The 14,504-nt window shown below is 38.9% G+C and overlaps 1 protein-coding gene and 1 pseudogene across 1 annotated transcript in view; both read left to right on the forward strand.

Moving 5' to 3' along the window:
* Window positions 1-275: 275 nt before the first annotated feature.
* LOC112411635 (serine/threonine-protein phosphatase PP1-gamma catalytic subunit pseudogene) lies at window positions 276-2,452 on the forward strand (annotated as a pseudogene).
* An 8,610-nt stretch (window positions 2,453-11,062) lies between these two features.
* Window positions 11,063-14,504, forward strand: part of CTSS (cathepsin S) — a 9,243-nt gene continuing 5,801 nt past the window's right edge. Inside the window, exons 1-2 of the mRNA XM_024762909.1 lie at window positions 11,063-11,204; window positions 12,161-12,287. Of these exons, the coding sequence (XP_024618677.1) occupies window positions 11,179-11,204; window positions 12,161-12,287 (153 nt within the window). The 5' untranslated portion in view covers window positions 11,063-11,178. The remainder of the gene's footprint in view (window positions 11,205-12,160; window positions 12,288-14,504) is intronic.

The following is a 14,504-nucleotide window of genomic DNA, read 5'->3' on the forward strand; positions in this document are numbered from 1 at the left end:
AGTTGTAAATGTCTAACCTGGAGCCCATCTATCTCCTGCCTCATGGGGATGTAATGTACAGGATAACAACTATAGTTAATAATACTGTATTGCATATTTGGAAGTTGCTAAGAAAGTAGATCTTAAAAGTTTTCATCACTAGAAAAAAAATTATGTAACTGTGTATGGTGATGGATGTGAACTAGATTTATTGTGGTGATAATTTTGCAATCCATACAGATGTTGAATCATTACGTTGTACACCTGAAACTAATGTAATGTTGTATGTCAATTATACCTCAATAAAAAAAAAAGAAAAAAAGAAGTGAAAAACTTATACTCTGAAAACTACAAAACACTGTTGGAAAGAAATTCAGAAGACCTAAAAAAATGGAAAGACATTGCATGTTCATGGACTACAAGATAATATTAAGATGTCAATACTCCACCAAATTGATTGATCTATAGGTTCAAAACAATCCCTATCAAAATCCTAGCTGGCTTCGCTCTCGTGGTTCCTCTGGGGAAAAAAAGATGAAGCAGGGAGCGGGGCGATTGCGCAGGGGGCGGATCCAGCCGTGGCTTCTGCCACCTCCGCCACCACCATCTCTGTGCTCGTGGCGTGGGAAGGGAGGTGTGAATCTCGGGCGCGAGCCGGCGGCTGCGCTGCTGCCGCAGGGTCGGCGGCGGGAAGGCGATGGCGGATACAGATAAACTCAACATCGACAGCATCATCCAACGGCCGCTGAAAGTGAGAGGGTCCAAGCCTGGTAAGAATATGTAGCTACAGGAGAATGAAATCAGAGGACTGTGCTTAAAGTCTGGAGAGGTCTTTCTCAGTCAGCCTATCCTACTAGAACTTGAAGCACCACTCAAAATATGTGGTGATATCCATGGGCAATACTATGAGTTGCTTCACCTTTTTGAGTATGGTGGTTTCCCTCCAGAAAGCAATTACCTGTTTCTTGGGGACTATGTGGACAGGGGAAAGTCTCATTGGAGACTATCTGCCTCTTACTGGCTTACAAAATCAAATATTCCGAGAATTTTTTCTTCTTAGAGGAAACCATGAATGTTCGAGCATCAATAGAATTTATGGATTTTATGATGAATGTAGAAGAAGATATAACATTAAACTATGGAAAACTTTCACAGTCTGCTTTAACTTTATGGATAGCAGCCTTGGTGCATGAGAAAATATTCTGCTATCATGGAGGTTTATCACCAGATCTTCAATCTATGGAGCAGATTCAGAGAATTATTCGACCCACTGATGTACCAGATCAAGGTCTTCCTTGTGATCTTTTGTGGTCTGATGCCAATAAAGGTGTCTTAGGCTGGGGTGAAAACGGCAGAGGAGTGTTCTTCACATCTGGTGCAGAAGTGGTTGCAAAATCTCTCCATAAGCATGATTTAGATCTTACATGTAGAGCCCATTTGGTGGTTGAAGATGGATATGAATGTTTTGCAAAGAGGCAGTTGGTCACTCTGTTTTCTGCACCCAATTATTGTGGAGAGTTTGACGATGTGGGTGCCATGATGAGTGTGGTTGAAACACTAATGTGTTCTTTTCAGATTTTAAAGCCTGCAGAGAAGAAGAAGCCAGATGCCAGGAGAACCCGTAACACCTCCAAGAGGTATGATCACAAAGCAAGCAAAGAAATAGATGTCATTTTGACACTCTTTGTTGGGACTTATAACATACAGTATATAACCTTCATTTTTAAAACTGTAATGTGTGTTGGTCAGCTTGCTCAAATAGTGTTTGTGGCCCTGCCCCCTTCCATTTTTGACTTAATAAATGGTATTTGCTGGTTATAATAGCAAATGACTCTCCACTCCCAAGGAAAAATGTTTTGTTTTGTTTAGTTCTCTGTTCCTTTTGCAAACAACTTTAATGAAGGTGTTAAAGCTGTACACCCCAGGACAGTTTATCCTGTCTAAGGGGTGAGTGTACAACTGATCTTTTTTTAATTCAGTACAGCCCATGAATAATGTAAATGCTCATTTTCTTTAGGATATAAAGAGAGCCCTCGGGTGCCCAATCTGTTCCTGTTATTGTCATAAAATGCATACTATTGGATAAAAAAGAATCCTAGCTGGCTTCTTTGTAGAAATTGACATGCTGACCCTAAAATTCATATGAACATTAAAGGGATCCAGAATAGCCAAAGCAATCTTGAAAAGGAATAGAATTGAAAGAATAAAGTTCTTGAAAAAGAATATATGTCCCAATTTCAAAACTTACTACAAACCAACAGTAGTAACCAAGACCATGTATTACTGGCATAAGGATAGATTTATAGATCAATGGAATAGAATTTAGAATACAGAAATAAACTCTTTTATTTATGTTCAGTTGAGTTTCAACAAGGGTGCCAAGACCATTTGACAGGGAAAGGAATAGTCTTTTCAACAAATGGTGCTGGGACAACTGGATGACACCATGTAAAAGAATGAAGTTGGAATGGTACCTCACACCATATATAAAAATTAATTCAAAATGGTTTAAAAAAACTAAATATAAGAGCTAAAACTATAAAACTCTTAGGAAAAAACATAGGGTCTTCCCGACCTTGTCTTAGACATGACACCACAAGTACAAGCAACAACAAAATAAATTAGACTTCATCAAAATTTAGAACTTTTGTGCATTAAAGTGTCTCAAGCGAGACACTTAAGGTGACTCAAGAGAGTCAAAAGAAAACCCACAAAATAAGAGAAAATGTCTGCAAATCATATATCTGATTTTAAAAGTAATATCCAGAATATATAAAGAGCTACAACTCAAAAAACCCAATGCAAAAATGGGCAAAGGATTTGAACAGACTTTTCTCCAAAGATGGACAAATAGTCAATAAGCACATGAAACTATGCTCATCACTAGCCTTTAGAGAAATGCAAATCAAAACCACGATGAGATATTACTTCACACCCATTATGGTGGCTATTACAAAAAAAGCAAACAATAGCAAGTGTGGGAAGGATGTGGAAAAATTGGAACTCTGGTACATTGCTGGTGGGAACATAAAGTGGTGCAACTGTTGTGGTTTTGAAGCTTCCCCCCAAAGTTAAACATAGAATTTCCTTTTTTTTTTTTTTTGCCATGCTGCTGGGCTTGTGGGATCCAATTCTCCAACGAGGGATGGAACCCCGGTCTTTGGCAGGAGAGCATGGAGTCCTAACCATTGGACTGCCAGGGAATTCCCTATAAAATTACAATATTGATCTAGCAATTTCACTCCTAGATATACCTCCAAAAGAATTGAAAACATGGACTCAGACAGATACTTGTACACCAGTGTTCTTAGCAGCATAATTCACAATAGCCAAAAGGTAGAAACAATCAAAGTGTTCATCACCAGATGAATGGATTAACAAAATGTGGTATATACACACAATGGAATATTATTCAGCCTTAAAAAGGAATGAAGTGTTGATATATACTACAACATGGAAGGACAGTACAAACATAAGTGAAATAAGCCAAACACAAAAGGACAAATGATTCCACTTACATGAGGCATTTAAAATAGACTAATTCATAGAGACAGAAAGTAGAATAGACTAGAGGTATTACCAGGGGCTTCGGGGGGCGGGCAAAATAAGGAGTTATTTCTTAAAGGGTGTAAATTTTCTGTTTGGAATGATGAACAATTTCTAAATGAGGGAGGTTATGAGTATGTGGGGTCGAGGAGTATATTGGAACTCTTTGTACTTTCAGCTCAATTTTGCTGTGAACCTAGAACTATTCTAAAAAATAAAGTCTATTTTTTTTAAAAAAAAGTTCTGGAAATAGACTGTGGCAATAATTATACAATATTGTGAATGTACTTAATGCCACTTAATTGTATACTTAAAAATAGCTAAAATGGTAAATTTTATGTTATGTGTTTTTTACTACAATAAAAAAAGAACCAAAGAGAGAAGTTCTAGTAACTAGTTAAAGCTTTATTATCTAGTTATGTGATTTTGAATTAAACATTGCTCCATGTTTAATAACAACTGTTTTGTTGTTATTCCTGTCTTTTCCGCTTCTCTTACAATCCATATTAGAAAATTCCGTCCCTCTGTCTTCAAAATATAATATGAATCTGGCCACGACTTTACATCCACCACAACCCACACCCTCCAGTTTAAGTCCCCATCACTTCTCCCCTGGATTCTGTGGTAGGACTACTAACTTCCCTACTTCCACACTACACTCCCTCTACTGTAGGCACACTATAGTCTATTCTCTGGACAGCAAGCAAGTCATATCACTCCCCTGTGCAAAGCCCTTCCATCATACTTTCATTTATTTAACATGCTAAACTGTTCTGGGACAGTGACAAAAATCCATGACCTCACGGAGCTTATATTTTAGTGAATTTAGAATATAGTACAAAATTCTTAAGCGACCTACAAGTATGATCTGGTTCCAGCTTACCTCTGACTTCATTTTAGCCCATGGCCCTGTGGAGAGCATTTCTCTAAACAAGATTAGAATTCTGTTGGAAAGGAAGTAAGGGGTGAATGGTTGTTAAAAAATGTTCATACCTACATTAAAAAGTGCTTACCAAAGTTCCCTCCCCAGTGAGACAACCCAGGGCCTTATCTGGTTACTGTGTTCAGCTCCAAGACCAGAAATTTTGGCTGATGTATATAGTCTTCCTCGTCAAGTTTGGATATGGCCCCTTGAGGCCTGGCAACCTAAAACTTAAGTTATCTATATCTAAGCTATCTTAAAAATGATGGAGAAGTAGAAATAGTATAACTACAGTGAAAGTCTAATTCTGGAAAGGGGAGAATGGATGAAAAAATAGTACACAGTTATCATTGATCCATAGTATACATTATACCAACTAGGCAGGAATATAGAAGACTCCCTCCCTGGGGGTGGAGTGAGTTTTTTGGCCAGCCAATTGGGAACCTCCAAATTTGTTCTCTGTGGGAATCTTCCTTACTGCCACCATGGCCCCTGTTTTTTCCTGCTAGATAGATGGTCTTGCTTGTCCTTATTCTCCATGGCTATGCCAGAGGTGGGCATGGGGTAAATGCCTTTTCTGGAGATGGACTACTCAACTTTAGCTGTGGTACAAGTTGGGAGCCTAGAAAGGCAATGGACTGTTAGGCTTAGGGATTCTTTGGCACTACAGTTTCTATGACAGCTCAGTAGCCTTTGGTTCAATTCCTTCTGCTAGTTCCCACAGCCAAAGATTTTTTTTCCTAGTCACTGCAGCCAGAAGGATACAAAGCTCTGATGGGCTAGCCTTGGGACCTACACGTACCACTGGAACTAGGGGAGAATGTTGCTTCTCTCTTAATCCCATGAGTGTGTGTGTGTGGCGGGGGGAGTTCCCCATTTTAAAATCAGGATGCTATTGCCACACGAAGGGGAAATGGAGGCTAGGTGGCAAATAATATACACTTAGAGACATGCTTTAGCTCAAGTGTTCTCCACCTCTATAGAGAAGACTGATATTCACATTTGTGCCACATTTCCATGGATACACTCACAAAATAATGTCAGTCTCTGGTAGCTATCTATAAACCCCCCTATCCTCTCCCAGAAAGCATATTGAAGTGTACTTATATCAAAGTGATGTTATTACAGAGATAACCTTAATCTAATTTTTAAATGTGTCACTTGCAAATTTTGACACTTTATCATTACTAACAAATTTCTTGTGACTTACCTTGTGTTACCTTGTGACACAAATGTGTCACAATTGTTATACATTTGTTGGGGGAAGGGTCTTATCTGTGGCACCCCAGTACTCCTGAGTTATGTCTTGTTTTGATCTCTTAATAAAATTAACCTTCCTTCTTTGAGCACACATTGCCACGTGACAGAGAGAGGCACCCAGGATAATGGGGGATGTCTATTGGGATCAAATATTTCCAGAATAATGCACCAAGCAGATAATCTATACAGAAATTATTAGAAATACTGTATGTTTTCAATTAAAACATTCCTATCTTTCCCAATGATTCAAGAATCCTATTTTCTTTCTTCAGAAAATGTAAAGTAGATAATTAATTAATTTTCTAGTCTCCTATACTCTATTAAGGGTGTTCTTCATCTCACATTTGTGTACTTCTTGGGCAAAAGTGTCAGTAACAAGCAAGCTATCTTAACTATAGAAATAATGTACGTTATTAAATTCCCAGCATAAAGTTAGTCACTTGGGTAAATTAACAGAGAGTAAAACTAACATCAGCCTCATCCCAAAATTCAGAGTCCTTTTCTTTAAGACCAAGTAAAATAGTTCCTCAAAGAAACTTGAAGCAGCTAACTTTCAGGGTCCATAAGCCTGAGAGATGGTGACTTTAAACCCTGGAGAAGGGGGATTTCCCTGGTGGTGCAGTGGTTAAGAATCTGCCTGCCAGTGCAAGGCACATGGGTTCAAGCCCTGGCCCAGGAAGATCCTACATGCCGCAGAGTAACTAAGCCCGTTGGCCACAAGTACTGAGCCCACATGTCACAACTACTGAAGCCTGCACGCCTAGAGCCCATGCTCCCAACAAGGGAAGCCACCATAATGAGAAGCCCGCACACCACAAGGAAGAGTAGCCCCTGCTCGCCGTAACCAAAGAAGGCCCGAGCACAGCAATGAAGACCCAATGCAGCCAAAAATAAAAATAAATAATAAAATAAATAAATTAAAAAAAAAAACCTGGAGAAGGCACTAGGCTTCCTTATTTGGCTTTCATTTTCCTTTTCGATATCATTCAGGAAATGTTTCCTCATCTGTGATGGAAGGGAGACAGCGTTCTAGAGAAGATTAAGTACTGTACTACTGCAGATTTCCTCTCTTTAAAAAAAAAATATCTCTAGTTAAATTTGCAACAGCAAGTTTGCCCCATTTCAAAGGAAACTAATGTGCAAAACTCCAATTTACAGGTTTAGAATGTTGCAGAATGAGTTTTAATTTTATGAAATGCACTAAGTGTACCTGAGGATAGACTATATAATGATGTGTTCCCCTAATGTTTTTAAATACTGTAGTATGATTGTTTACAGACTTTTATATACGAAGAGGAGAGCAAAAGAAGCAGAGAAACCTAAGGCTAAAAGCCTTAGAAGCCATGGCCGAATGGGTGATGAATCAGAAGTGAAGATAAAACATGTAGAAGATTATAATTAGAAAATTAATCCAATAAATATTTATTTGTTTTTGCCTAAACATGTATTAAACAGAATAATACAAAGATAAGTAAGACAGGATCCTGTATTCTCAAGTCAGCTGGTGAGATGAAACCATCTTATGTGATGCAAATAGAGAATAAGTTCAAAACTGCATGGTACAATTTGTTTCTTAAAAGTATATAGAATATATGGGCTTCCCTGGTGGCGCAGTGGTTGAGAGTCCGCCTGCTGATGCAGGGGACATGGGTTCGTGCCCCGGTCCGGGAGGATCCCACACGCCGTGGAGCGGCTGGGCCCGTGAGCTATGGCCGCTGAGCCTGCGCGTCCGGAGCCTGTGCTCCGCAATGGGAGAGGCCACAACAGTGAGAGGCCCGCATACCTCAAAAAAAATAAAAAAGTATATAGAATATAAGTGTATGTATAACTGAATCACTTTGCTGTACACCTGAAACTAACACAACACTGTAAATCAAATATACTCTAATATAAAATAAAAATTAAATTTTAAAAAAGTATATAGAAATGGAAGATGGTGAGGTAGTCAGAGAAGACTGGGAAAGGTGATACTTGAAGTAGAACTTGCAAAGTACAGAGGCCAAGGAATAGAGAGAGTCATTTCAGAAAGAGACGAATGACCATGCAATGTGGGGGCCCATGAGACCAGCTTGACTACAACAGAGGGTGAAAGTTTTAAAAAATCTACTCTAAGTTGAATAAAGTGCCTAAGGATGGGCCAGATTATGGGGAAATGCAGCAGGCAACAGAGAGCGTTTGTAGAAAATAGCTTGATAAAATGTAGTGTTTTTTATTTATTTATTTATTTTTGGCTGCGTTGGGTCTTCGTTGCTGCGCAGGCTTTCACTAGTTGCTGCAGGTGGGGTCTACTCTTTGTTGCGGTGTGCGGGCTTCTCATTGAGTGGCTTCTTTTTGTTGCAGAGCATGGGCTCTAGGCGCGTGGGCTTCAGTAGTTGTGGCACATGGGCTCAGTAGTTGTGGCTTGCAGGCTCTAGAGCGCAGCCTCAGTAGTTGTGGCGCACAGGCTTAGTTGCTCTGAAGCATGTGGGATCTTCCCGGACCAGGGCTTGAACCTGTGTCCTCTGAATTAGCAGGCGGATTCTTAACCACTGTGCCACCAGCGAAGTCCCTAAAAATGTGTTTTAAGAGAACAATTTGGCAGTGATGTACAGAATGAGATTGCAAGGTAGATTGGATTGAAGGCTGTTGAAATAATTTAAATCTTGTCAGTAAATATTTGAGTGCCTACTAACTATATCGTTGCATTCTATACTGTGGAGGATACAAAGAAGAGTAAGATATACATAACTCCTGTACTTAAGGGGCCAACAGGTAGACTTGTATGACAAAGACATAAATTAAGTAGAGAATTAAGAGGATGATTTTTCTGGTCTCAGAATCTTTGAGTTTGCCATAAGAGAGCCTCAAAGTACTGTAGAGGCTCAAAAAGAGATATTAAGTTGGGGATAAAGAAAGGTTTTTTTAAAAGAGGTATCTTTTGACATGGGCCATGAAGGAGGAGCAGGATCTCAAGAGGCAGCGATGAGGGAAGGAAATTCCAGACAGTGGGAAGCAAAATGATTCTGTTGGGAAAGTACTACTTTAAAACTGGGTTCAATCCCAGATCAGCAACCAGTTCTGTCCTCTTGAACAAACTATACAGCCTCTCAGAACTTTAATTTCCCCTCTGTAAAATGAGGATAATATTTGTCCTACCTCACAGTGTTGTAAAGATTAAATAATAATATATGAAGCGTATAGCATGCTCACTGGCATATAATTGGTGCATCCAACAAATGTTAGCTAGGACTGTTATAATAATAAAGTGAGTAAAGAGTGCAGAGGATAATAAGCATAAATGTCCTGGAAACATGAAGAAAACTACCTGCTTTGAGTGTAAGATTTATGTGAGGATAGTTGTCTTGGTCTGTTTGGACTTCTATAACAAAATACCATAAACTGGGTGGCTTATAAATGACAGAAATTTATTTCTCACAGTTGTGGAGGCTGGGAAGTCTAAGATCAAGACACTGGCAGATTCAGTGTCTGGTGGGGCCCTCTTCCTGGTTCACAGATGGCTGTCTTTTCGCTGTGTCCTCACATGATGGAAAGGCAAAGGGAGCTCTCTAGGCCGGAACTGTTCAACATAAGCCTGCAATGGGTTGTCATATTAGAAAGAAAAGAATCTATTAAAGAGCACTAATCTCATGCCAAACACAGAGACTCAGGATTCAGAAGCCAATTTGAATGTTTTCACTGACCAAAGATGGGACAATATGAGTATCAATAAGGATAAAACTGCATTGAATTGAAGCATATAAAATTTGGTTAAATCCATGAATTCATAATGATACAAGAAAAACTCAATGGTTTTGAAATGTATGGACCTTATTTGGATCTCAATTCAAACAAATCATTTTTTTAAATGTATAAGATAGGGAAATGTAAATACTGACATGTTTGAGGACATTAAGAAATTATTGCTAATTTATTTTAGATGTAATCATGGTATTGGGGTTTCATTTATTTCAGAGTCTTTATGTTTTAGAGATACACACTGGAATATTTACATCTGAAAGAATCTGATATCTAGTATTTGGTTCAAAATAATCTGGGTAATGGGAGGGTAAATAAAGCAAGACTGGCCACGTATTGATAATTTTTGAAACAGGATAATGGTCTCACGGGTGTTCATTTTGCAATTACTGCTCCCATTTACCATCGCAAGAAAAAGAATAAAATGCCTAGCAACAAACCTACCTAAGAAGACAAAAGACCTGTATGCAGAAAACTATAAGACACTGATGAAAGAAATTAAAGATGATACCAACAGTTGGAAAGATATACCATGTTCTTGGATTGGAAAATCTTTAAAAAAAAAAAAACTAGATGGGGGACTTCCCTGGTGGTCCAGTGGGTAAGACTCCATGCTCCCAATGCAGGGGACCTGGGTTTAATCCTTGGTCAGGGAACTAGATCCCACATGCATGCCACAACTTAGTTCGCATGTTGCAACTAAGAGTCCGCATGCCTCAACTAAGAGTCCACATGCCGCAGGGAAGATCCCGCGTGCCGCAACTAAGACCCAGTGCAGCCAAAATAAATAAATTAATTTTAAAAATATTTTTAAAAAATAAATGAATAAATAAAAATTTAAAAAGCTAGATGGTTACAAACATGAAAATGTCTGCTACAGGTAAGAATATTCAACATTGTAATGATACTGAGTCTCCACAAATTTATCTATGTGTGTGTGTATTAAACTTTATTTATAATACATATAGTAATTTAATATAAATATATCAATTTAAATAAAAACTCAGAATTTTTCAGGAAGCTTGATAAACTGATTTTTAAAACTCATATGGAAAAGTTAACAGGCACAAAATGTTAAGACAACTTTGAAAAAGAAGAACAAACATAGGAGTGGCAGGGGTGACTTACCCTATTAGACATCGAGACATATTCAAAGCTATTTTAATTAAAACTGTGTGGTATTGAAGGGACAATAGATTTAAAAAAAACAAATCAGTGGGCTCAGAAACTGACCCATGTATAAATGGGAATTCTCACTTGGGTGAGAATTAGACAACAGTAGGTCATGGATGAGTTGTGTTAAAAAGAATAAGGTGGATTTTCCTAGGAAATCATGGAGGAAGCTGGGATTTCAGGAACTTAATCCTAATCTCTTCATAGCTAAAGTTTTCCATCTGAAAATTGTTGTTTCTAGGTAAAGTGAATAATCAAAATGATGAAAAATTAAAGGGTAAACGTGTAACTGGTGTTATTTTGCTGAGCTTTTTCTACTGATCTCCTCTACTGGGGGCTCTTTTTGATGGTTTACTGCACCTGCTTTATCTCCAAAACTGCAGCAAGAGAGCCAGATGTAGCAAATCTAGTTAGATTTTAAGTGAAACTGAAATGAAAGTTCACTTCCTCATTGTGGATACCTCATGTGACAAGTTCCAATTTCTTTTTAAAGTCACTTTAACTGAAGTCTCTTTGTTGCCTTTGAAATCTTTGGAGAGAGCCCACCATCAAGCATTCTTAGTATGGGAGCACCTGCTGGTTCTATCATGTACGTACTGTCTGTTCTTTTTCTCCTACTTGGTCCTTAAGTCCTTCATTTGTGTTTTTAGCTTACTCTGTCTGCCAGGTTTTACATCGTTTGTTACGGGAAGTAAACTAAAGAAATCATTGTTGCTCAATTTGCCTCTTCTTTTTTTGACTAAAAAGAGTCTATTTTTGAAAAGTTAATGTCTGCTTAAACATCTAAAGCCTGAGGCGGACACATAGCTTTCTTTGGAATATAATTTGAAGATTTACATGGTTAAAAATCCAGCTGTTTTGAATTTTAAAAAGTGGAAAAGAAAGTAGAATCCAGTTTGAGGGAGTTAGTCACTGAATTTCTGTTGAAGTCTCTTTGTATTAAATATAGAAGTGGTGTTTTCAAAAGCAGTTAACCTCTTCTTTTGAAATAGATATTTTGACTTTTAGGGGAAAAGAAAGGTTAAAAGGTAAAAATGATCCAAGGATGGGAAAGCAATACACAGGAGTTGTCTTTTAACTATCTCTGAAGGTTGTGGATAGACCAGTTAAGAGGAGCTTGTGTATTCAAAAATTATGACGATAAACTGATTTTTCAAAGGTATGCCTTCTTCTTAAGGATTTTTTTTTTTCTGGAAAGGAGGAAAGAGGATTTCCCTTGGTTAGATTTGTTGTCAAGTCCTGTCAAGTCCCTGCTTCCTCATCTCCACATCCCCCCAAATTTAGATGTAAATTTGGCTTACCAGATATCAGGAAACTTTTTGAAAATCACTTTTAAAGTGCTACTAAGAATTGGAAGTGGTATTTCAGACAAAAATCTGCAGTTACTTCCTGTCACTGTATAATCCAGAAAGTTTCCTGCATAATTCTGCTTTGTAATATTCTGTCCCCTTGACAGGCTCTGCATTCCTACTTGTTGTGAAAAAAATATGGTCACAATAGATGCAGCTAACAGCTACTCTTCCTATGTTACCTTTCCTTTAACAGAATGAAATGGCTGGTGTGGGTGCTCCTGCTGTGCTCCTCTGTGATGGCACAACAGCACAGAGATTCTACTCTGGATCATCACTGGGATCTCTGGAAGAAAACCTATGGGAAACAATACAAGGAACAGGTAGATGGGCTGCCACTTGAGCAATTTGCTTTTACTCAAGTACCCTACATATTGTGACAAGCAGTGTTTTCGATAAATGTTACACACTCCTCTCTTGCCAGATTCTGTTCTTGGTACTAGAGATACAACAGGAAACAAAATAAAGTTCCTGTTGTTTTTTTTAAAAAATAAAATTATTTATTTTTGGCTGCATTTGGTCTTTGTTGCTGTGCACGGGCTTTCTCTAGTTGTGGTGAGCGGGGGCTACTCTTCGTTGTGTTGCGTGGGCTTCTCATTGCAGTGGCTTCTCTTGTTGCAGAGCACGGCTTCTAGGCGCGCGGGCTTCAGGAGTTGTGGCATGTGGGGTCAGTAGTTGTGCTTCACGGGCTCTAGAGCTCAGGCTCAGTAGTTGTGGCACACGGGCTTAGTTGCTCCGCAGCATGTGGGATCTCCCTGGACCAGTGCTCGAACCCATGACCCCTGCATTGGCAGGCGGATTCTTAACCACTGCGCCACCAGGGAAGTCCCAAAGTTCCTGTTTTTATGGAGCTTATATCCTAAAAGAAGAGACAGGAAAGAAGTAGAGAAAAATAAAGCAAGGCATGGGGGAGTTGGAAGGGTCCTGTGTGATGGCTGTGAGGGGTTGGGAGTAATTATTTTATACATATGATAGAATGGTCAGGGAAGGCTTCACATATAAGGTGACATTTGAGCAGAGAAAGGATAGAAGCCAGGGAGCAAGCAAAGTAGAAAACTGGAGTGAGAGTCCCAGGCCAAGAGGGAAGGAGTGCATGTCTGAGGAGCAGAAAAGGCCTCTTTCAGTTCCTGGAATAGAGAAGCACTGGCAGATATTATTTCTTGACTCTCACTTCCCATTTGTACTTTTATTTTTATTTCAAAACATACTTCTTGATTGATTTTAAGATTTTAACCCTGGTGCTTCAAATAACTAAGTCCTATAACTGTATAATATTTCTGAGTTTGTAAGCAAGGATTATATATTTACTTATTTGATGTATGGTTTTTGTATAAAAATGGTCTGAGTTGTTTTCTTAGTACTGATGAATTTCACCCTCACCCATTCCCCTTTAGGACCAGACCTCTAATTTCAGCGTTGACTAGAGTTAGATGTGCAGTTAGCACCACTATTTGGTTAAATGAATATTATCTCGCTTTTTAATGATTCTAGTCCATCAGGAGAAATGAAAATGACTTTTGATTAGTATCCTACCATTAAAATGTATCTCAAAGTTCTCTTCTTTTTTTTCTTTCCTATACTTCATTAGATTTATTTTTTCTTTATTTCATTTTTTTCCTCTAGTTGTTTGGAAGTATATCTGTACATGTCCATTACTGGGGTAACAGTAAAATCTTGCTCCAAGACAGAGGGACTGCATCCAGACTTACTACCTAGAGCCAGGGCCTAGGCCTGGGTTCTGATACTCAATGAAATGAGGCAGAAAAGAGTTATTGCTGACTGCTCGTTGGGCTACGGCTTGTCGTAAACTCCGGCCTTGGGGGTGGAGGTGAGGGTCCGCGATTCTAGGAGGCACCATGTACATTGCATTCTATGTAAATGAAGCTCCTGGAGGGCAACAAAATCAACAGTCTGAATATGAATTCACTCTGGATAAAATTAGGATAATAGGACCAAAATTATTTTTAAAACTATGTATAATGGAATAACATCTGCATGAATGAACAAGAAATTGTGAAATGTATTAGAAATCCAATTAGAAATCTCAGAAATGAAAAAAATATAGTCATTGAAATAAGAACTCAATTAAAGGGATAAACTCCAGTCTGGAAAGAGCTGGATAGAATCAGCAATCTGAAAGATAGTACTGAGGCATTCATCTAGAAGGCAGCACACAAAAATAAAAAGGAAAAACTATGAAAATGCAGGTAAAGTGATGAAAGAGAGTTTGTGGCTCCATCTGATGGAATGGTGGAGCAGCAATATTTGAAGAGATGCTGGTTGAGAATTTTCCAGATAAGAAAAAACATGTTCCTGAGTCCTCCAGCCAAAAGTGCTTTCTGGGCATCCCTGGTGGCACAGTGGTTGAGAGCCCGCCTGCTGATGCAGGGGACACGGGTTCGTGCCCCGGTCTGGGAAGATCCCACATGCCGCGGAGCGGCTGGGCCCGTGAGCCATGGCCGCTGAGCCTGCTCGTCCGGAGCCTGTGCTCCGCAAGGCCGCAACAGTGAGAGGCCCGCGTACTGCAAAAAAAAAAAAAA

This window comes from Neophocaena asiaeorientalis, unplaced genomic scaffold, assembly GCF_003031525.2.
Source record: "Neophocaena asiaeorientalis asiaeorientalis breed wild unplaced genomic scaffold, Neophocaena_asiaeorientalis_V1.1 scaffold167, whole genome shotgun sequence".
Taxonomy (NCBI): Eukaryota; Metazoa; Chordata; class Mammalia; order Artiodactyla; family Phocoenidae; genus Neophocaena; species Neophocaena asiaeorientalis.